A 23,741-nucleotide genomic window follows, 5' to 3' on the forward strand; every position below is an offset into this window, starting at 1 on the left:
GAAACTAACTGAAAGAAAGACTGGACAATATCAGACGGTTGCCAGTGGGCCACACCTGTAATCCTAGCTACTCAGGAGGCTGAGATATGAGGATCATGGTTCAAAGCCAGCCTGGGTAGGAAAGTCCAGGAGACTCTTATATCCAATAAACCACCAGAAAACTGAAAGTGGTGATGTGGCTCAAGTGGTAGCTATCTTTGAGCTAAAGAGTAATGGGACAGTGCCCAGTCCCAGAGTTCAAGCTCTACAACTGACAAAAAAAAAAAAGACAGAAATACTGGATAATTCCATTCATATATGAAGTAAAAATAGCGACAAAGCAAATATTTCATTCCTGAAGGTGGTGAAAAATATAGCAATTTATAGTAATAAGGGATAAAATGCTCATAATCTTGATACAGTATTAGTTGTACTTTACATAATTCTTAGAAAATATGAAAATGTAAAGTATTTTATGCATAAACAAGCTTATCATTTTTTATACTTAAACATAAGCCTCTTTCTGTGTATTATATATTAGTCAAACTTTCAAAATATGTATTGACCTCAAATGAATCACCATTGGAAAGAAATATTTTATTTGTGTATGTTTTTTGGTACATATGATCCAAATGTCTTTTTTATTTTTGTGATTAATAAAAAAACTCAACATTCCATGTGAACATGATGCAAGTTAAAATCCTTCACTGGTATAAGGTTTATTTTGCAGAAATAATTCGTTAGTTTTCACCTAGTGAATTTTGTCTTAGAAAAACCTAATATCCTCTGCTGTGGTAGGATTAATTAATTTGGGGTGGCCACACAATAATTCAGGCAGCTTCTAGGGAAAGAAGCTGTTTTGTGTTCTTCTACATTAACTTGACTCCAAAAGATGATAGATCATTTATCCCTTCCTCTCCCTTTGTCGGTGTTAAGATGAAAGCTTTTATTTCTGGAACGACTATCTTTAAGGTTGAATAAGGTATTGATAATATTTTAAACTTTCACAACAATTCACAGGAAGCTTACAATGCTCACTTAACAACTGGAATTGTTCCTAATTTTTACTTATTACTTAAAGTATCATAACTATTACTGACATTGAATGATTCTAGGCATTGTCTCAGAGTGTTAAGGAGTTCCATTTTCTACTTCTTCTAAAACCTTTGTCTTTATGTGCTTCATTCCCTTTTCAGAAAGCAATAATATTATAAAGATCATTATAAGAATAACCCTTGGTTGGAATATTTTATTCCCTTATCAATGTAAACTACTAGAAAATATATTGATTTAACAGAATTTCAAGAAAAAAACTTGAAGTAGAAATCTTGCTACACCCAGGCTAAATACAGATCATAAAATCCAGAAGTTCAAAAAAATAAAAGATTATAAGACAATACATTATCTAATATTTGTTGTTTTTCCTTTTATTTTTTTTTATTAATTGTACCCTGTACAATTATCCTTTACAACCAGAATCCCAAAGGAATAACAAAGAAGACAGAAATAACAGAAGTATATTTTAGGTAAAAGAAATCAGCGATTAGAAACCAGTAATTTGCAAATTGGATTGAACATTTAGACATGTCCCAAACCCAAGTTAACAGTGAATGCAGAGTGGGATTTTTTTTTTAACAATCCATTGTCACCTCTAGGATTTTAGAAATGTTTTCTTATATAAGTTACTAAGATCTTCTTTCAAAGAAGATTAAATATAGAGCAGGTTCTTAAAGGTAATATGATATAAATATTCAAGGTAAAACTTGAGACAGATCAGAAAAGTGCAATTTTGTGCTGCTTTATCATACATGTCTCAACAACATGTTGAGTGTACATAGCTATTGCTTCTTGGTTTTGCAAAAAAAAAAATCCTTTGAAGCACATGTTTAAAAGCTTTCTTTACCTGCTTGTTCCTTAGAGTATAAATGAAAGGATTTAGTAAAGGGGCCACTGAGGTATTAAGCACAGCTACACCTTTATTGAAAGTCACTCTTTCTGTTGCAGAAGGCTTTATATACATGAAGATACAACTCCCATAAGTAATGGAGACAACAACCATGTGTGAGGAACAGGTGGAAAACGCCTTTGTTCGTTGTTGGACAGAGGGGAATTTTAGGATGGTTTTGATGATGAATATGTAGGAGAGGACCACTAAGAACAATGTGAAGATAAGCGTCAACAAAGCTAAGATGAAAGCCATCCTTTCTATGAAACTTGTGTCTGTGCAGGAGAGCTGCAGGACTGGGGAGGTGTCACATAGAAAATGGTCAATTGTTCTGGATGCACAGAAATCCAGCTGGAGTCCTAAGAGCAAAGGGGGAGAGATGGTTAAGAATGCAATCACCCAGGAGCTGAGCACCAGCTGGTGGCACACCTTGCTGTTCATGATGACCGGGTAATGCAGGGGTTTGCAGATGGCCACGTAGCGGTCATAGGACATCGCGGCCAGGAGGTAAAACTCTGTAATTCCTAGTAGAAAGAAAAAGAATAGTTGAGTTGCACAACTGTTGTAGGAGATTGTTTTGTCTCCTGTGACAATGCTGTTCAAGAAGTGTGGGATGTCAACTGTGGTGAAAGAAATTTCTAAGAAGGAGAAATTTCGAAGGAAGAAGTACATGGGAGTCTTGAGGTTGGGGTCCAGCAGTGTGAGCAGGATGATGACAAAGTTCCCCATCAGGCTCAGGATGTAGTTGACAAAGAGAAATAGGAAAACTAGTATTTGTAGCTGAGGGTCATCTGTCAGTCCCAGTAAGATGAACACCATCTCGTCTGATTTATTCTTCATTTGTCTTTTGAGGATCAGATCTATAGAAAACAAACATCATATCACAGGAAAGAAAACTCCTGTCTTCTCTTTCAGATCTACCAATGTGCAACTATTTCTACAAGTCACTTTAGAGTTCATCACAATGCACATCTCACTCAATTTACCAGTGCTAAAATGAGTATCAACCAAGATGTGTGTGTGGTAATAAGCAGACTTCTGTGATATTTAGAAACGTGAGAAACAAATTGGGCAATGGTGGTTCATGCCTGTAATTTTATGTAGTTTGGTGGCTGAGACTTGAAGATCTCAGTTGGAAGCTAGCCTGGGAAGGACTCCATAAGTCTCTTACTTCAATAAACTACTCAAAAATACCAGACGCAGCATGCTATGACTCAAGTGGTAGAACACTACCCTTAAGTAAAAGAAGCTCAGAGACAGTGCCCAGGCCCAAACTTCAAGACACAGGACTGGCAAAAAGGAAAAAAAAAAAAGAAGGCAAGAAATAAGACGATAATACAATTATCTATTGAATCACCGGAAAGATGAACATGTCATTCTGACATGATTTCCCTTTATCATCCACCATCTGCTACTCTGTAGGAATGGAAGGAAAAGAAAACTCAGTGAATTGGTGCCAGGGATAATATCTTAACTGCAGTTAGCATGTGATATTTCTAATAGTAATGCTAAAAGTACTTTCTGTTTTATGGTGGCTTCTTGCAATGAGTAGTTTGCATTTCTGGACAGTTAAAGCTGTGTTTTAAAGCACTCCTTTGGAGAAGGTTACATATGCATACATTTAGTAACCTGTTACTAATTTTCTGTGAAAATAATTTAGAAAAAATACTTCATTCTCATACAACGTGGACATTTTAAGAAGCATATCATTTCTTAATTGGTTATATGTGCTCTAAATGAGAACTAGAAGCAAACATGTATAGCAATCTTGTTTAGTCTTTAAAACATGCATTATGATACAAACTAATCTAGAGTATCCCAGTAACAAGAATTCACATTTACTGGAACATATATCTATTTCAAAACATTTATTACTTGAGTGCTTTAATTTATTTTCAGTGCTAAGGAACAAAAGCTCCATCATGAGTTCAATCCTGGCTCACTTTTAATGACTAATGAGTGGTATTGTTTTATCAGATATTTCATTGTTACATACAGGAAACCATTTTATTTTTTGTTCTAATAAGGATTTTCAATCCTCACCATCTGTGATAAGAGATACAAGTTTCTTCTGAAATAACTTCACTAGAAAAATATTTTAATAAGGATATAGCTAGCAACAAATATTTCATCTTCTAGTCATAGTTTGAAAACATACATAGTCTAGTGAAACTTTACATATGATAAATGGTTGTAAAAGCTGAGAAACACAAAAATGCATTTAGGATGAATCCTAGGAATATAAATGTAAACTAAAGATAAAAATGCTCAGAGAGGCCTAGCATAAGTAATGTGTTTATCTAAATTAAAGAAATTATATAATATATTTTTCTAAATTGTAGAAAAAATAGAAATTTAAATAGTAAAGCTATGAAATAAAATAAGTAAATATAAAAATAAAAGAAGTCTTGGTGTGAAAGTTCTTCTAATATAGGGTATGATTAGATAACTGACCAAGAAGTAGCAATCAAATAATAACAATTCTTGGCTCTATTGAGAAATTCACATCTACTTTTTGTGATTATTTGTATATCTATTAACATTAAATGAAGTTAATCATACAGAAGACAATTCTATTCTTGCTTTGGAGTAGGAGGTCAAATTAACAGGGTATATCTTCCAAAGCTATGGTTTTAATATTACACTTTTAGAAAGGTAGGTATAGGAGTTTTATCTTTCATAAGTTGTAATAGAAGCCATGTAATGGGACATTTCCCATAAAAAGAATTACTGATATTTCCTGGGGAAAAAACCTCATTCTCAGGATTTTTTTAACATTAAATAAAACAAAGTCATCTTAAATGGACACTTTAAGATCATATATGAGAAAGATATTAACAGAATTAGTTTCAAGCTCTAAAACATGAATTATTTTAAGAAAGGAGAATGCATAAAGAACCAAAAATAAGTGAAAGTTAGAAAAATTTTCAAGGACTGGGCAAATGAAGGACTTTAATCTGGTTATTTTTGTCATTAAAACCTAAAATAAAATGATGATTTTAGATAATACTGTAGGCAAGTGAAGGAGTAAAATCTAGTGATAGAGATGATTCATGATACATTTGAAAAAAATAGTTGTAAATCTCATGCCTAGTAATCTTTTCAGAAACCATAAATTATGGAAAGAGCATGTCCAGAGTTCCTTAGTCAAGTACATTCAGACTTTATAAAACACCATATTCTCACAAATCATCCAGTAACAACATTTATAGGAATGTATTATCATAATATATAATTTCATCTTATCAAAGTATTGTCCAGCTTCACCAATGACTTATACCATGTGTCCCTATATAACAGATATTATTCTTCAAATCACAGAAAAAAATGCTGAGAACACAGGCTAGTTAATGTAATCACATTCTGTGTTGTTACATGCTAGTATTAATTTAACAGGATATTAGAAATGCAAAGTCTTTTTAATTTTAAATTATTATTGCTTCTTGCTTTGAAGGTCTTCCCCATTATGTACAAGTCAATGTGGTTAAAATACTTCTTCTTAAAATACTTTAACAGCTTTCTTTAATAAATTGAATCCCAAAATATGGACAAAACATTTTTGCACTTCAATTCTTAACTCACCCTGATGAACAGAGAGCATAGATGATCCATTCTTTTATCAACATACCACATTCAACCCTAAAACATGCAGGTGATTTAAAGATTATCTAAGAGATATTTTTTGGCTAATTCAATAATGCATGTTGTTTGGAAAGTCTGTCAAATTACCTTATTTTTTTACAGCTTGAAGTATTATACTATAAACACTGTACTATAAACACTATATATGTAGTTACTTGAGGTATTATGAACTTTGCTAAATGTGACAATGGTTATAGTAGGAATATTAATAATAACTCCACAAGCTATTTATGACTGGGTGTCTTATGGGGATATATCTAACAAGGAAAAATATCAATTCTCAAGGTAACCAAGAGCTGATGACTTTATTTCCTAAAGGATTTCCAAGTTGCAATGCAGAAAAGTCCTTTAGAGACACACACACACACACACACACACACACACACACACAACATATTTACTCCTTTTGATTATGCTTCCAGAGAATTCATTACTGATGGCTATAACATTAAAATGTCTACTAAACATCTGTCTTTTGCAATCACCATTGTATGTTTCAGGGTTTAGAAACAGAGAATGAGGAATATTTCAGGTAGATATTGAAAGGCAAACATAAAATGGAAAAAGACAGTCTGTTGTAGAGCAATTGATTTCAGGAAAAATATATCATATGGAAAATAGCATTTAAAAAATCACCTAACACTATATAACAAAACACATGCCATGGCAATTCCACAGACATAGATCTTCTTTGTGAAGATTAGTCATATTCATTATTTTTCTGATATGTCAGCTGATAGACTCCGTTGTGACAACTTGAAAGAATATGTCATCAGTAAAATTGTACATATAAATATATATATATATATATATCATACTTGTACGGCACATGGAAATACTAAATAAAAACTAAACATTACATACACATCTTTGCTAGCTATTGATTCACTGTTCCCTAGATATGTTAGTCTTCCATTCCCAACAACAGCGAGTAGGACTCCAGTTTCTTGGCGGTCCTATCTACAGCAGTGTAGGTTCTTAGACTTCAACAGTATTGGCTGTCACATGGCTAACCAACGGTAAAGAGAGTCATGTTTGAATTTTTCTAATTATGTGGGTAGTTGAATATCACTTCATAAATTGAAAAGTGTTGCCATATAGGGACATATTTTGAGTTGTCTACACATCTCATAGTGTTTTTGCTGTCAGGCTTTTGTTTGTTCCTTCATACACTTTAGTTTATTATGTGCCAGCAACCTCAACTTTGCCTCTTCAAGTTAGGTTGTATATATTTCCTTCTATTTTGACAGTGACTTACCATGTTGTTAATGAGCTTGAATGTGTAAATAGTCATCGCTTATTTTGTTTTGATTATGGTAGATATATACTTTGCTCTGCTTGTACCCAATCTTCAGAGATAAGACAAAAAGAAATCCCCTATTAATTTTTAAGTGTGATAATCATTTTAATAGTTTTACTATTTTTGTTGGGTTTCATTTTCCCTTTAGATTCTGTAGTATGTTGAAATACATGATTATAGCTCCTTGTTGTACTATTTCTCTTTCTTTCTCTCTCTTTCTCTCTCCCTCTCTCTCCCTCTTCTTTCTTTCTTCCTCTTTCTTTCTTTCTTTCTTTCTCCTTTCCTTCTTTCCTTCCTTCCTTTCTTCCTTCTTTCCTTCCTTCCTTCCTTCCCCTCTCTTTCTTTCCTTCTTTCTCTTTCTTTCTTTCTCTCTCTTCCTTCCTTCCTTCCCCTCTCTCTCTTTCTTTCCTTCTTTTTTCCTTCCTTCCTTCATTCTTTCCTTCCTTCCTTCCTTCCTCCCTCCCTACCTCCCTTCTTTCTTCCTTCCTTTCTTTCTTTCTTATTTGCCATCTTTCTTTCTTTCATTCTTTCTTTCTTGCCTGTTTTCTTTCTTTCATTCTTTCTTTCTTCCCTGCTTTCTTTCTTTCCTTCTTTCTTTCTTGCCTGCTTTCTTTCTTTCTTCCTTTCTTTCTCTTTCTTGCCTTCTTTCTTTCTTTCTTTCTTGCCTGCTTTCTTTCTTTCTTGTCTTCTTTCTTTCTTTCCTTCCTTCTTTCTTTCTTTCTTGCCTTCTTTGTTTCTTGCTTTTGTTTCTTTCTTTCTTGCCCTTGTTCTTTCTTTCTCTCTTTCTCTCTTTCTTTCTTTCTTTCTTTCTTTCTTTCTTTCTTTCTTTCTTTCTTTCTTTCTTTCTTTCTTTCTTTCTTTCTTTCTTTCTTTCTTTCTTTCTTTCTTGCTTGCTTGCTTGCTTGCTTGCTTGCTTGCTTGCTTGCTTGCCTTCTTTCTATTGGTGAATTGCCCAACATAAAGTGTAGTGAGTTTGTGCAGCTGCAAAAGGAGTAGACTAAGTTGAAAGGAAGAAATAAGGAAAGTCTCCAGGAAATAAACACTGTAGTTTCAATCACAAAAACCACAAAATTTATTTTAACAAAAATGCATGTTGAATAATATAAAATTTTAACTATCTATATTCGCTTGAAGAAATCAGAAAAGAAATTTAAAAATTGCTAGATTCACATACCAATGAAAACAAGTTATACCAGAACCTGTGGGATAAAAGGAAAATGCTTCTAGGAAGAAAGTTTATGGCTAAAATACCTTAAAAATACTCCTAGTCATCTCATATGTAAAACTGGATGACATACCCCAAGTTCTTAGGGAATAAAAAGACAACCATTGTCCAATTTGGGAGCGGAAAAGGAAGAATGAATATAAGAGATGAAATTAGCAAAACTTTAGCAACAGCATACTAGAAATGATAGTTGAAACAGTCAATAGACACATACCTTCTTCTTTAACAGGATATATGACTTATTAATTAGCATAATTAAAGAGAGCAGAAGACACATTAGTAAAATTTGACATGGAAAAATACTATAAGAAGTACTGCTGAAATCTAGAGGATTACTAGGAAATACTTGGAAATCTTACATTTAATAAAATCAGCTGTTTGCAGGGAAGTGGATGGAACTGAAGGTCATAAAATTAAATAAAACAGTTCACATTCAAAAGGGAACTGTATTATTTTCTTTCAATTGAGAGAGCTGGGGAGGAATTACAAGGTAAAACTTGTGTGTGCTACTAGGAATGTGGAGAGGGGGGAGAAAAAAATCGGGCAGGTGCATTTGAAGAGTAACAGACGGTAAATATCATTAATGTATTGTATACATGTAACTGAAATGATATAATGAATCCCTCCTTTATCACTAGTATGTGCTAAATTAAAAAAACCTTTCAAAGCACAGAATTGCTTTCTATAACCATTTTATATAAGTGGTGGATCCACTGATAGTGAGCTGCACCATCATATCCATGAACTGATAATGTGAATATGAAAATATATCATAATTTTACCATAGTTTTTTTTCTTAAATTGTGAAAATACCGTACAAAGGGGTAACAATTACATGGGCAAGATAATGAATACATGTCTTATCAAGCATTGTTGCCTCCTCTTTTTTCCCCTTCCAACTCCTCTCCCCAGCGCCCCGTTGCCCTTCCCTCCGGTCCAAAGTTGTAAATTTCGTTTGTCGACATAATATCTTCTACATCTCATTGTTGCAATGGGTCCACCTGTATTCCTTTTTGAACAATTTGTTTTTTCACTTCCCTCCACAAATTATACCAACAATGCAACTAAGAAATCATCTTATAAATCTGTTAGAAACAATCGCAAAAAAGAAAACAAACATTAGAATCCTTACCTTGGGATTCATTTTCCCTACCATCAACTTATCTGACCGTTTCTGCTTGTCTCAGACATGTAGTAGTTATTGTAAATAAGGGAAAAATGGGAACTATGTTTCTTTGGGCCTGGCTTACTTCACTTAGTATAATTTTTTCCAAGTTTTTCCATTTCCTAACAAATGGGGCAATGTCATTCTTTCTGATGGAGGCATAGAAGTCCATTGTGTATATAAGCGACATTTTCTTGATCCATTCATCTACTCAGGGGCATCTGGGTTGGTTCCATATCTTAGCTATGGTAAATAATGCTGCAATAAACATAATTGTGCTGGTAGCTTCAGTATGATCTTGCTTTTGATCATTTGGACAAATGCCCAAAAGTGGGATTGCTGGGTCATAGGGGAGGTCTATGTGGAGTCTTTTGAGGAATTTTCATACTACTTTCCAAAGTGGTTGAACAAGTTTACACTTCCACCAATAACGCAGTAAGGTTCCCTCTGTCCACATCCCCTCCAGCATCTGTTGTTATTAGAGGTCTTGATTATACCATTCTAACTGGGGTGAGGTGGTATCTCAATGTTGTTTTGATTTCCATTTTTTTTATGGCTAGAGAGGTTGAGCATTTCTTCATGTGTCTATTGGCCATCCTTCTTTCCCCTTCAGATAAGTTTCTCTGTAAGTCTTTAGCCCACTTATTTATTGGGCAGTTGTTTCTTTGAAGATTTGTTGTTGGAAGATTTAATTTTTTGAGTTGCAGGTATATTTTAAATATGAGACCCTTGTCCATTGTATGGCTACTGAAGATCTTTCCCAATCCCTGGGCTTTCTTTTTTTATGGTGAAAATACTGTACAGAGGGGTTACAATTGCATGGAAAAGATAATGAATACCTTTCTTATCAAGCATTGTAGCCTCCCCCTTGGTTTGCCCTTCCCATCCCATCCTCCCCTCCACCCCTCCACCCCTCCACTGAATCCTCCTCCCCCCTCACCAAAGTTGTAAATCTCGTTTTTGACTTACGACTTGTATGTCTCATTATTGCAATGGGTCCACCTGTATCCATATTTAAACAATTTGGTTTTTTCCCTTCAACTCCACAAATTATACCTATATCAAATACAGTGAAAGAAGGGGTTATACCGTGGGGGAGGGACATACAAAGCAACAAAGAAATAATCTTAAAAATGATTTAGAAACAATCTCATGAAAGAAAAAAAACATTTGAATACATATCTTAGGGTTCATTTCCCTAACATCAACTTATCTAACCTTTTCTGCTTGACTCAGACAACATATACTAGTTATTGCAAATAAGGGAAACCATGGAACCTATGTTTCTCTGGGCCTGGCATACTGCACTTAATATATTTTTTTCCAACTCTTTCATTTCCTAACAAATGAGGCAATGTCATTCTTTTTGATGGAGGCATAGAATTCCATTGTGTATAGATACCACATTTTCTTGATCCATTCATCTACTGAGGGGCATCTGGGTTGGTTCCATATCTTAGCTATGGTAAATAAGGTTGCAATAAGCATTGTCATGCTGGTAGCTTTAGTGTGGTCTTGTTTGTGTTCATTTGGGTAAATGCCCAAAAGTGGGATTGCTGGGTCATAGGGGAGTTCTATGTGGAGTCTTTTCAGGAACCTCCATACTACTTTCCAAAGTGGTCGAACAAGTTTACACTCCCACCAACAATGCAGTATGGTTCCCTTCTGTCCACATCCTCTCCAGCATCTGTTGTTATTAGAGTTCTTGATTCTGGACATTCTAACTGGGGTGAGGTGGCATCTCTATGTTGTTTTGATTTGCATTTCTTTTATGGCTAGAGAGGATGAGCATTTCTTCATGTGTCTATTGGCCATCCTTCTTTCCTCTTCAGAGAAGTTTCTCTTTAAGTCTTTAGCCCAATTATTTATTGGGCAGTTGTTTCTTTGAAGATTTGTGGTTGGAAGATTTAATTTTTTGAGTTCCAGGTATATTTTAGATATGAGACCCTTGTCCATTGTATGGCTAGTGAAGATCTTCTCCCAATCCGTGGGCTTTCTATTGATCTTGCTAGCTATGCTCTTTGCCATGCAGAAGCTCTGCAATTTCATGCAGTCCCATTTGTCCAACCTTTCTTTGATTTGTTGTGTTTCTGGATCTGTTTTAAGAAAATTTCTGCCTATGGCAAGGAGACCTAGGGTTTCTTCTATTCCATCCTGTAATGTTTTCAGAGTGCCTGCTTTGACTCCGAGGTCTTTGATCCATTTGGAGTTAATTCTGGTGCAGGTAGATATATAAGGATCTAGCTTTAGTTTTCTACAAGTGATTAAACAATTTTGCTAGCACCATTTACTGAAGAGGTTGCCTTTCTTCCATTCTGTTTTTTAGCTCCCTTATTGAAGATTAGATGGCTATAGGTCTGTAGGTTAATTTCTGGGTTTTCAATTTTATTCCATTGGTGCTGAGGTCTGTTCTTGTGCCAGTACCAAGCTGTTTTGATTACTATGGCTTTGTAGTGGAGTTTGAAATTTGGTATTGATATTTCCCCAGCACAGTTCTTTCTGTTAAGGATCGTTTTTGCTGTTCAGAGTCTTTTTTTGTTCCATATGAATTTTTGAATTGTCTCTTCTATTTCCTTGAAGAAAGAGCTTGGAATGTTGATAGGTATCGCATTGAATTTGGAAATAGCCTTGGGTAGTATTGCCATTTTCACGATGTTGATCCTTCTAATCCAGGAGCATGGGAGATTTTTGCCACTTTCTAAGTTCTCTTTTGATTTCCTTTTTCAGATTTTTAAAGTTTTCATCATAGAGGTCTTTCACTTTTGGTTAAGTTAATTCCTACGTATTTTATTTTTTGTGGGGCTATTATGAATGGAGTTGCTTTCCTGATTTCAGCCACACTTTTCTCATTGTTGGCATACAGAAAAGCCATTGATTTCTGAGGGTTAATTTTATATCCTGCTACTTTGCCAAAGTTTTGAATCAGCTTGAGTAATTTAGGAGTGGAGTCCGTGGGATTCTTTAAATACAAGATCATGCCATCTGCAGAGAGGGAGAGTTTTACTTCATCTTTTCCTATTTGGATCCCTTTTATGTTTTGATCTTGTCTTATTGCTGTAAGTAGGCATTCTAATACTAGATTGTGGAGAAGTAGAGAGTGGACATCCTTGCCTTGTTCCTGAGTTAAGAGGAAATGGCTTTAGTTTTTCACCATTAAGTATAATGCTGGCTGTAGGTTTGTCATATACAGCCTTTATTGTATTGAGGAATGTTCCCTGGATTCCTAATTTTTCCAGAACCTTCATCACAAAGGGGTGTTGAATCTTGTCAAATGCTTTTTCTGCATCTATTTAGATAACCATGTGGTTCTTATTCTTGCTCTTGTTGATGTTATGAATTATATTAATTGATTTGTGTATATTGAACCAACTTTGCATCCCTGAAATGAATCCTGTTTTATCGTGTTGTATGATTTTTTTGGATGAATTGTTGAAGTCGATTGGCCAAAATTTTGTTGAGAAGTTTTACATCAATGTTCATCAAAGAAATGGGTCTATAGTTCTCTTTATTTGATGAGTCCCTGCCTGGTTTTTGATTGGGGGTTATGATGGCTTCATACAATGCGGTAGGTACTTCAATTTCATTGAAGTATTGGAGGAGTGTTGTTATGAGTTCTGCTTTGAAGGCCTTGTAGAATTCCACTGCAAATCCATATGGTCCTCGGTTTTTCTTAAATGGGAGGTCTCTTATTTTTGTTTCTATCAGTGCTTGATATGGGCCTGTTAAGATGGTTAAACTCATCTTGGTTTAGTTTCAGTATGTCGATATTTGCTAGGAAAAGGTTCATTTCTGCCAAGTTCTCAAACGTATTAGCATAAAGGTTGGAGAAGAATTCTCTTATAATGTTCTGAATCTTGGTTGTTTCTGTGATGATGTTTTTGAGTTTATTTATTTGGGTGTGTTCTCTTCTTTTTCTAATAAGATTTTCTAAGGGTCTGTCAATTTTGTTAATTTTTTAGAAAAACCAACGCTTTGTTTTGTTGATTCTTTCCATTTTTTTGGATTCTAATTCATTTAATTTTGATTTAATTTTAATTATTGCTTTCCATCTACTGGATTGGGGTTTATCTTGCTGCTCTTTTTCAAGGAGGCTCAGATGTCTCATTAAATTGTTGGTTTCAGATCTCTTCAATTTGTTGATGTAGGAACTCAGAGCTATAAGTTTGCCTCTGAGTACTGCCTTTGCTCTTTCCCAGAGCTGGTAGTTTGTATGTTTATTTTTGTTGAATATGATAAACATTTGAATTTCCTTTCTAATCTCTTCCATGACCCACTGGTGATTCAACACTGTTGTTCAGCCTCCATGTGTTACAAGACTTTCTTTGGTGGTTTTGGTGTTGAGTTCTAATTTTATTCCCTTGTGGTCTGAGAGAAGGCAAGGTATAAATTCAATGTTTCTGAATTTGGACAAGTTTGCTTTGTGGCCTAAAATGTGGTCTATTTTGGAAAATGTTCCATGTGATGCTGAGAAAAACTTGTATTCTGATGTTGCTGGGTGAAATATTCGGTAGATGTCTGTTAAATCTAGTTGATTTATGCAGTTGTTTAGATCTGCAGTTTCTCTGTTGAGGTTTTGCTGAGTTGACCTGTCTAGTGGGAATAGTGGTGTGTTAAAGTCCCTAACAATTAATGTCTTTGGATCTATGTGAGATTTGAGAGAAAGTAGTGTTTCTTGGATAATTTTGGGTGCTCTGTTGTTTACTGAATAGATATTTAGAATTGTAATATCCGCCTGAAGGAGAGATCCCTTAATTAGTATTTAGTGGCCTTCTTTATCTCTTCTCACTATTTTTAATATGAAGTTTATTTTAGCTGATATTAGGATTGCAACTCCTGCCTGTTTATGGGGGCTATTTGCTTGGTAGATTTTATTCCAGCCTTTCAAGTCAAAACGTGTTTGTTTTTATGGACATGGTGTAACTCCTGAAGGCAGCAGATAGAAGGATCATGTTTTTTAATCCAACTATGCAGTCTATGTTGCTTAATTAGAGAGTTGTCTGTTAATGTTGAGAGATAGGACTGAGAGGTATTTGAGATTCCAGGCATTTTATCTACCTTCTTGGGGGCTATGGCAACAGGGTTCTTCCTATGGTTCTTGGATTCTCAGTTTGGGTGCGGTTTCTTTGCCTTTATTGTGGTCTAGTTGGTTTTCTATGTGTAGGACATCTTTGAGAATCTTTTGTAGGGCTGGTTTGGTGGAGATATATTGTTTCAGTTTTTCTTTGCTATGGAGGACTTTTATTTGACCTTCAGTTATGAAGGAGAATTTAGCTGGGTACAGTATTCTTGGTTGATAGTTGTTTGTCTTTAGTGTGTGGCATATATCATTCCAGGCTCTTCTTGCTTTAATTGTCTCTGCTGAGAAATCTGAGATGATTTTAATTGGTTTCCCTTTATAGGTGATTGATCTTTTCTCCTTGACAGCTTTAAGGACCCTTTCCTTGGTCTGAATTGATCTTGTGTGGATTATAATGTGATGGTAGGATGTCCTGTTCTGGTCTGGTACATTTGGAGTTCTAAAAGCTTCTTGTATCTGAATAGGCTTATCTTTTTGCATGTTTGGGAAGTTCTCTGCTAGGATCCTATTAAACAAATTTCCTAGACCATTAACTTCTGTCTGTAGGTGCTCCTCTACACCATTGTTCCTCAGATTAGGCCTTCTGATGGTGTCTTCCAAATGTTGAATAGATCTATCATATTTCTTGGATTTGTCTTGGATGGTTGTATGTTCTTTCTCTATAATATCGAGGCTGTCTTCAATCACCGAGATTCAATCTTCTGCATGGTCTAACCAAACGTACTGTCAAGACTTTCTACTTTGGTTTTTATTTCTTTTCCTTCTAATTGGTCAGCTTTGATGGCTTCACATTCTTTCTTGGAGCTTTGTTTTAGATCGTGTATGAACTTCTTTACTTCCTTATTTTGGTGTTCAGTGTTTATTCTCAAATCACTTAGTTGATTGTTTATGGTTTCATTCGACTCCTATTCCTTCTGAGAGGCTCCATTCTGCATTCCCTTTGTGGTCTGCCTGAATTCTTTCAGCTGTATTTTTATGGATTCCATGAATACATCTATTGATCTTTGTCTAGTCTCATCCCACGCTCACAATTCCTGTATCACTCTTTGATTAGCTCCCTCACATTCACACAATTCCTGTAGTTCTCTTCGTCTGTTCTCAGTCTGCTCAGGCAATTCCTGTGTTTCTCTTTGTCTATTCTCAGCCTGTTCACACAATTCCTGTCTTTCTCTTTGACTGTTCTCAACCTGCTCACACAATTATGTATCAATCTTTGAGTAGCTTCCTCATGCTCACGAGATTCCTGTATTAATCTTTGGCTTGCTTCCTCTCTCTCCCTGTCATGCTCACACTGAGCTCTTTGCAGGTTTTCATATTTTCATTCACCATGTTTACCAGTAGTGTTTGTAGAGCTTTTTGGGAACTCTCCTCTGGATTCTTCATTAACTGCTCTGTCACCTAATTATCATGATTGGGAGTTGAGATACCCGGACTTGCCATTTTTCTTGTTCTGCCTATTTGGTATAAAAGTAACACCAATTTTGTGCTACAACACTATTTTAGGGCAAGCCTCAACCAAAGTCCTGGAGTTGCACAGTTAAAATTGCTGCAGATAGAATCTAGTTCAACAGATACAATCTATTCAACATCAAACAACTATGGATTAATGGACTAAGAACAGCAAAGAAGAATTTGGCAAACCAGAAATTATTAGGCTTAGGGAGAAATATGGAGAAAAATAGGATTAGAGGGATGTGGAGAGGTAAAAGGAGATTGAATTTAACCAAGTTCTAATCTCAGAGAGGGAAATGGATTGGACAGAATGATAAGAGGGACATTAAAAAAAGAAAAACAAGACAAAATTGAAAAAACAAAAATTTAAATTTAAAAAGTGAAACACAAAATTTATGTATGTTGAAAGAAATGATATTGAGAGAAGAAAAGGATAGGATGAGAGGAGGGGAGGGATAGAAAGGAGACATGAAAAACTAAAAACTAAAAATTCTTAAAATTAGTTACTTGACAATTATGTATGTACAAAGAGATAATACTGCTAATAAAGAATTTAAGCCTAAGAGTTTGTGAATTGAGTAATAAATTTGTGGATTAAGTGTGTACACAATGGCGGATAAGGTGTAATAATAAAGGATGTATATGTATCTGGGGATGAGCAGAACAGCAATTAAGTTATGCAAAAAAGAAAGAAACTGAAAAAATGAAAAGAATTTTTTAAAAAAGGACCAGAAGGTCAGAAAGGATTTTTAAAAAGCACACACACCTATACATCTAAAAAAATTCTGAGAGGAAAAAATTAATAGAAAACAATTTTCAAAAAAGTAAAAATTAAAAAAAAGGTCCAAAAAAGAATAGTTGGATTTTTGGGGGGGGGAGGGAGGGTATGGGAAGATCCTGTATCTCCCCTGTGTCCATAACCAGTCTCTTGGTGGAGTCTCTGGTCTGCTTTTGGTGTTTGGTTTTCTGGTGGCTTGATTGGTTTCTTAAGTTAGCTTGTTTGAGCAGGAAGAAAAATGCTCTGCTTTATTTACCCAGGATTTTGTGATCCTCCTCCCAGGGTAGTTCAATGTGAGGGAGATCTGCTTTGAGTATCACAAAAGAGGGAGATGGCTGTGTCCTCTAATTTGGAGATGATGTGATGAGGTAGAGTTGAGACATTTCAGCAAACAGTAGCTTTTCCCTGAGAAGGCTAGCTCCTAAGACACTCACAGAGCTCAGCTTGGAGCCATTCTCAGAGTTTATGTTTACTGAATTTCAATTGATTGTCTAGGCTGCTGTAGGGAGGGGCAGCCTCTGGCTGTGTTTACCCAGTGAAGAAAGTCACTCCTCCCCCAGTGGAGTTGCTCTGCCTGGGGGTTGGGGGGGGACTTTCCCCTGGGTGGGGCTGAACCTGGCAGGTCAGGTCAGGTTCCTGTAACCTGCTAAATGACTTTTTTTCTTTCTTCCAAGGCCTAAGTTGGAGCTAGCTGCTAGTGGCCCTTTGTCAGTATCAAAGATGGAGATCTCAGGTGGTGTGGTGGGGCAGCCTTCTCTCCTCTGTTCCCTGAGAAGGATTGAGGATCTCAGGGTACTACTTATGCCAGAGTCTTGGTTCCTGGGCCATCTCTGATCTGCAGGATGAAAATATCTGCTCCTTGTCAGTTCTTGCTGGTGTTGAGTAGGATCTCCTCACCTGCTGCATCTGGGGTCTTTGTCCTGGACTCTCTGTGTTGTAGGTATGGTGGCTATAGCCACAGCCCCTGCCACTGCAGCCCCAGTTACCATCAAGTGCTCAGATCTGTCTCCTTGCCTGGATTTTCTGTCTCTGGCCAAACTCTCTGTACTGTGATGGCACACTTGAGGTGATTCTCTAGCCTAGGATTGTTCACTGGAGCACTAAAACTGCTTTCTATGCAAGAGCTTCTTTTGCCTCCAGCTTCTCCTCCACCATCTTCCTCCGAACTCCTAGATCATCATTTTATAAAACCGTTTGAGTATGTTCTTAAAAGTTGAACATATACATTTCAAATAATCATGCCATCAAACTACTGAATGTTTAACCCAGGAACATGAAAGCATATCACCACAAAAAATATTTGTTGTCAAATGTTCCTAGCAGCTTTAGGTATACTAAACCAATCAGAAGATAAAAATTCATGTCTCCCAACAGGTAAATATTTGGATACAAGAATGAAATAGAATACTGGTAAGCAATAAGAGATAAACATTCCATACAGGCACTTCCAAGAATAAAGCTCTAAGAAGTAGCCTTCAGGAGGGAAACTAACTGAAAGAAATACTGGACACTTGTTTCGTATATGAGGTAAAAAAATAGAGACAAAAAGTAAATATTTCATTACTGAGGGTGGTGAGAAATATAGGAAAGGCAGCAATTGTAGAGCTGCATTAGGAAGCTTATAGTTATAAGGGATAAAATGCTCATTACCTTGATACAGTGATAGTACTTTACATAATTCTTAGAAAATATGAAATGTAAATTTTTATGTACATACAAGCTTATCACATTTTATACATAAATATAGCCTCTTTATGTCTAATACATATTAGTAAAACTTTCAAAATGTGCATTAACTTCAAATGAATCATCATTGTAAAGAAATATTTCATTTGTGTATGTTTTGGCTTTATATGATCCAAATGTCTTTTTAATTTTTGTGATTAATAAAAAATTCAATATCCTATGTGAACATGATGAAAGTTAAAAATCATTCGCTGGTATAATGTTTATTTTGCAGAAATAATTCAAGTTATATTTCACCTAGTGAAATCTGTCTTAGAAAAACCTAATAGCCTCTGCTGTAGTAGAATTAATTAATTCGGAGTGGTCACACAATAATTCAGGGAGCTTCTAGAGAAGAAAGCTATTTTGTTGTACAAGTGTTCTTTTCATTAACTTGACTCCAGGAAGATGATAGGTCAGGTCATTTATCCCTGTATAATATTTTAAAATTTCACAACAATTCACAGTAAGATTACAATGCTCACTTAACTACTAGAATTGTTCCTAATTTTTACTTATTGCTAAAAACATCATGACTATTACTGACATTGAATGATTCTAGGCATTGTCTCAGAGTGTTAAGGAGTTCCATTTTCAACTTCTTCTAAAACCCTTGTCTTTATGTGCTTCATTCCCTTTTCACAAAGCAATAGAATTGTAAAGATCATTAGAAGAATAACCTGTAGTTGGAACATTTCATTCCCTTATCATGTAAACTACTAGAAATTACATTAATTTCACAGAATTCCAAGAAGAAAACTTGAAGTAGAGATCTTGTTCCCCCCAGGCTAAATACAGATCATAAGATCCAGAAGTTCAAAAAAATAAAAGAACATAAAACAATACACTATCTAATATTTGTTGTTTTTCCCTTTAATCTTTTTTATTTATGGATTGTGCCCTGTACAATTATCCTTTATAACCAGAATTCCAAAGGAATAACAATAAGACAGAAATAACAGAGACATATTTTAGGTAAAAAAATCACTGATTAGAAACCAGTAATTTGCAAATGGGATTGAACATTTAGATATGTCCTAAAACCAAGCTAACAGTGAGTGCAGAGTGGATTTTTTTTGGAAATTCATTGTTACTTCAAGGATTTTAGGAATATGTTCTCTAGAGCTTACTAAGATATTCTTCCAAAGAAAAATAACATAGAGAGCACGTTCTTAAAAATAATATGATATAAATATTCAAGGTAAAACTTGAGACAGATTAGAAAAGTGCAATTTTGTGCTGCTTTATCATACATGTCTCAACAACATGTTGAGTGTACCTAGATATTGCCTTTTGATTTTGCAAAGAAAAAAATCCTTTGAAGCATGTGTTTAAAAGCTTTCTTTACCTGCTTGTTCCTTAAAGTATAAATGAAAGGATTTAGTAAAGGGGCCACTGAGGTATTAAGCACAGCTACACCTTTATTGAAAGTCACTCTTTCTGTTGCAGAAGGCTTTATATACATGAAGATACAACTCCCATAAGTAATGGAGACAACAACCATGTGTGAGGAACAGGTGGAAAACGCCTTTGTTCGTTGTTGGACAGAGGGGAATTTTAGGATAGTTTTGATGATGAATATGTAGGAGAGGACCACTAAGAACAATGTGAAGATAAGCGTCAACAAAGCTAAGATGAAAGCCATCATTTCTATGAAACTTGTGTCTGTGCAGGAGAGCTGCAGGACTGGGGAGGTGTCACATAGAAAATGGTCAATTGTTCTGGATGCACAGAAATCCAGCTGGAGTCCTAAGAGCAAAGGGGGAGAGATGGTTAAGAATGCAATCACCCAGGAGCTGAGCACCAGCTGGTGGCACACCTTGCTGTTCATGATGACCGGGTAATGCAGGGGTTTGCAGATGGCCACGTAGCGGTCATAGGACATGGCGGCCAGGAGGTAAAACTCTGTAATTCCTAGTAGGAAAAAAAAGAATAGTTGAGTTACACAACTGTTGTAGGAGATTGTTTTGTCTCCTGTGACAATGCTGTTCAAGAAGTGTGGGATGTCAACTGTGGTGAAAGAAATTTCTAAGAAGGAGAAATTTCGAAGGAAGAAGTACATGGGAGTCTTGAGGTTGGGGTCCAGCAGCGTGAGCAGGATGATGACAAAGTTCCCCATCAGGCTCAGGATGTAGTTGACAAAGAAAAACAGGAAAACCACAAGTTGTAGCTGAGGGTCATCTGTCAGTCCCAGCAAGATGAACACGATCTCATCTGATTTATTCTTCATTTGTCTTTCGATGATCAGATCTACAAAAAACAAAAATTATATCACAGGAAAGAAAACTCCTGTCTTCTCTTTCAGATCTACCAATGTGCAGCTATTTCTACAAGTCACTTTAGAGTTCATCACAATGCACATCTCACCCAATTCACCAGTGTTAAAATGAATATCAACCAAGATGTGTGTGTGGTAATAAGCAGCCTGCTGTGAGAAACAAATTGGGCAATGGTGGTTCATGCCTGTAATTTTATGTAGTTTGGTGGCTGAGATTTGAAGATCTCATTTGGAAACTAGCCTGGGAAGGATTCCATAAGTCTCTTATTTCAATAAACTACTCAAAAATACCAGAAGCGGCATACTATGACTCAAGTGGTAGAGCACTAGCCTTAAATAAAAGAAGTTCAGTGACAGTGCCCAGGCCCAAACTTCAAGACACAGGACTGGCAAAAAGGGGAAAAAAAGAAGGCAAGAAATAAGAAGATAATACAATTATCTATTGAATCACCGGAAAGATGAACATGTCATTCTGACATGATTTCCCTTTATCATCCACCATCTGCTATTCTATAGGAATGGAAAGAAAAGAAAACTCAGTGGATTGGTGCCATGGATAATATCTTAACTGCAGTTAGCATGTGATATTTCTAATAGTAATGCTAAAAGTACTTTCTGTTTTATGGTGGCTTCTTGCAATGAGTAGTTTGCATTTCTGGACAGTTAAAGCTGTGTTTTAAAGCACTCCTTGGAGAAGGTTACATATGCATACATTTAGTAACCTGTTACTAATTTTCTGTGAAAATAATTTAGAAAAAACACTTCATTCTCATACAACCTGGAAATTTTAAGAAGCATATCATTTCTTAATTGGTTATATGTGCTCTAGAAGCAAACATGTATAGCAATCTTTGTTTAGTCTTTAAAACATACATTGTAATACAAACTAATCTAAAGTATCCCAGTAATAAGAATTCACATTTACTGGAACATATATCTATTTCAAAACATTTATTACTTGAATGCTTTAATTAATTTTCAGTGCTAAGGAACAAAAGCTCCATCATGAGTTCAATCCTGGCTCACTTTTAATGACTAATGAGTGGTATTGTTTTATCAGATATTTCATTGTTACATACAGGAAACCATTTTATTTTTTGTTCTAATAAGGATTTTCAGTCCCCACCATCTGTAATAAGAGATACAAGTTCTTTCTGAAATAATTTCATTAGAAAAATATTTTAATATGGATATAGCTAGCAACAAATATTTCATCTCCTAGTCATAGTTTGAAAACATACATAGTCTAGTGAAGCTTTACATATGATAAATGGTTGTAAAAGCTGAGAAACACAAAAATGCATTTAGGATGTATCCTAGGAATATAAATGTAAACTAAAGAAAAAAAGGCTCAGGGAAGCCTAAAGTAAGTAATGTGTTTTTCTAAAATAAAGAAATTATATAAAGTATTTTTCTAAATTTTAGACAAAGTAGAAATTTAAATAGTAAAACTATGAAATAAAATAAGTAATTATAAAAATAAAAGAAGTCTTGGTGTGAAAGTTCTTCTAATATAGGGTATGATTAGATAACTGACCAAGAAGTAGCAATCAAATAATAACAATTCTTGGCTCTACTGAGAAATTCACATCTACCTTTTTGTGATTATTTGTATATATATTAACTGTAAATGAAGATAATCATACAGAAGAAAATTGTATTCTTGCTTTGGAGTAGGAGGTCAAATTAACATATATCTTCCAAAGCTATGGTTTTAATATTACACTTTTAGAAAGGTAGGTATAGGAGTTTTATTTTTCATAAATTGTAATAGAAGCCATGTAATGGGACATTTCTCATAAAAAGAATTACTGATATTTCCTTGGAATAAAAAACGTCATTCTCAGGATTTTTTAACATTAAATAAAACAAAGTCATCTTAAATGGACACTTTAAGATCATATATGAGAAAGATATTAACAGAATTGGTTCCAAGCTCTAAAACATGAATTATTTTAAGAAAGGAAAATGCATAAAGAAACAAAAATAAGTGAAAGTTAGAAAATTTTTCCAGTACTGGACAAATGAAGGACTTTAATCTGTGTATTTTTGTCATTAGGACTTAAAATAAAATGATGAAATTAGATAACACTGTAGGCAAGTGAAGGAGTAAAATCTAGTGATAGAGATGATTCATGGTACATTTGAAAAAAAATAGTTGTAAATCTCATGCCTAGTAATCTTTTCATAAACCATAAGTTATGGAAAGAGCATGTCCAGAGTTCCTTAGTCAAGTACATTCAGACTTTATAAAACACCATATTCTCACAAATCATCAGTAACAACATTGATAGGAATGTATTATCATAATATATAATTTCATCTTATCAAAGTATTGTCCAGCTTCACAAATGACTTATTCCATGTGTCCCTTTATAACAGATATTATTCCTCAAATCACAGAAAAAAATGCTGAGAACACAGGCTAGTTAACGTAATCATATTCTGTGTTGTTACATGCTATTATTAATTTAACAGGATATTAGAAATGCAAAGTCTTTTTAATTTTAAACGATTATTGCTTCTTGCTTTGAAGCTCTTCCCCAGTAAGTACAAGTCAATATGGTTAAAATACTACTTCTTAAAATACTTTAACAGCTTTCTTTAATAAATTGAATCCCAAAATATGGACAAAACATTTTTGCACTTCAATTCTTAACTCACCCTGATGAACAGAGAGCATAGATGATCCATTCTTTTATCTACATACCACATTCAACCTTAAAATGTGCAGATGATTTAAAGGTTGTCTAAGAGATAATTTTTGGCTAATTCAATAATGCATGTTGTTTGAAAGTCTGTCAAATTACCTTATTTTTTTACAGCTTGAAGTATTATACTGTAAACACTGTACTATAAACACTATATATGTAGTTACTTGAGGTATTATGAACTTTGTTAAATGTGACAATGGTTATAGTAGAAATATTAATAATAACTCCACAAGCTATCTATGACTGGGTGTCTTATGGGGATATATCTAACAAGGAAAAATATCAATTCTCAAGGTAACCAAGAGCTGATGACATTATTTCCTAAGGGATTTCCAAATTGCAATGCAGAAAAGTCCTTTAGAGACATATAAACACACACACACACACACACACACACATACACACACACACACGCCATATTTACTCCTTTTGATTATGCTTCCAGAGAATTCATTACTGAT

General features: G+C 34.9%; 2 protein-coding genes across 2 annotated transcripts; both read right to left on the minus strand.

Moving 5' to 3' along the window:
* Nucleotides 1–1,792: 1,792 nt before the first annotated feature.
* Nucleotides 1,793–2,776, minus strand: LOC122124178 (olfactory receptor 6C6-like). Its single transcript, XM_042698882.1, has one exon. The coding sequence runs from the start codon at nucleotides 2,762–2,764 to the stop codon at nucleotides 1,793–1,795; it is 972 nt and encodes a 323-aa protein (XP_042554816.1). The 5' UTR covers nucleotides 2,765–2,776.
* Nucleotides 2,777–19,567: 16,791 nt separating this feature from the next.
* Nucleotides 19,568–20,530, minus strand: LOC122124194 (olfactory receptor 6C6-like). The gene has a single exon (XM_042698904.1). The coding sequence runs from the start codon at nucleotides 20,516–20,518 to the stop codon at nucleotides 19,568–19,570; it is 951 nt and encodes a 316-aa protein (XP_042554838.1). The 5' UTR covers nucleotides 20,519–20,530.
* Nucleotides 20,531–23,741: the final 3,211 nt, after the last annotated feature.

This window comes from Dipodomys spectabilis, unplaced genomic scaffold (assembly GCF_019054845.1).
Source record: "Dipodomys spectabilis isolate Male_0828 unplaced genomic scaffold, ASM1905484v1 ptg000234l, whole genome shotgun sequence".
In the NCBI taxonomy this organism is placed as follows: Eukaryota; Metazoa; Chordata; class Mammalia; order Rodentia; family Heteromyidae; genus Dipodomys; species Dipodomys spectabilis.

Bases quoted from the DNA above. Each gene is read 5' to 3' on its own strand.
- LOC122124178 (XM_042698882.1), bottom strand. From the start codon at position 2,764: ATGAAGAATAAATCAGACGAGATGGTGTTCATCTTACTGGGACTGACA.
- LOC122124194 (XM_042698904.1), bottom strand. From the start codon at position 20,518: ATGAAGAATAAATCAGATGAGATCGTGTTCATCTTGCTGGGACTGACA.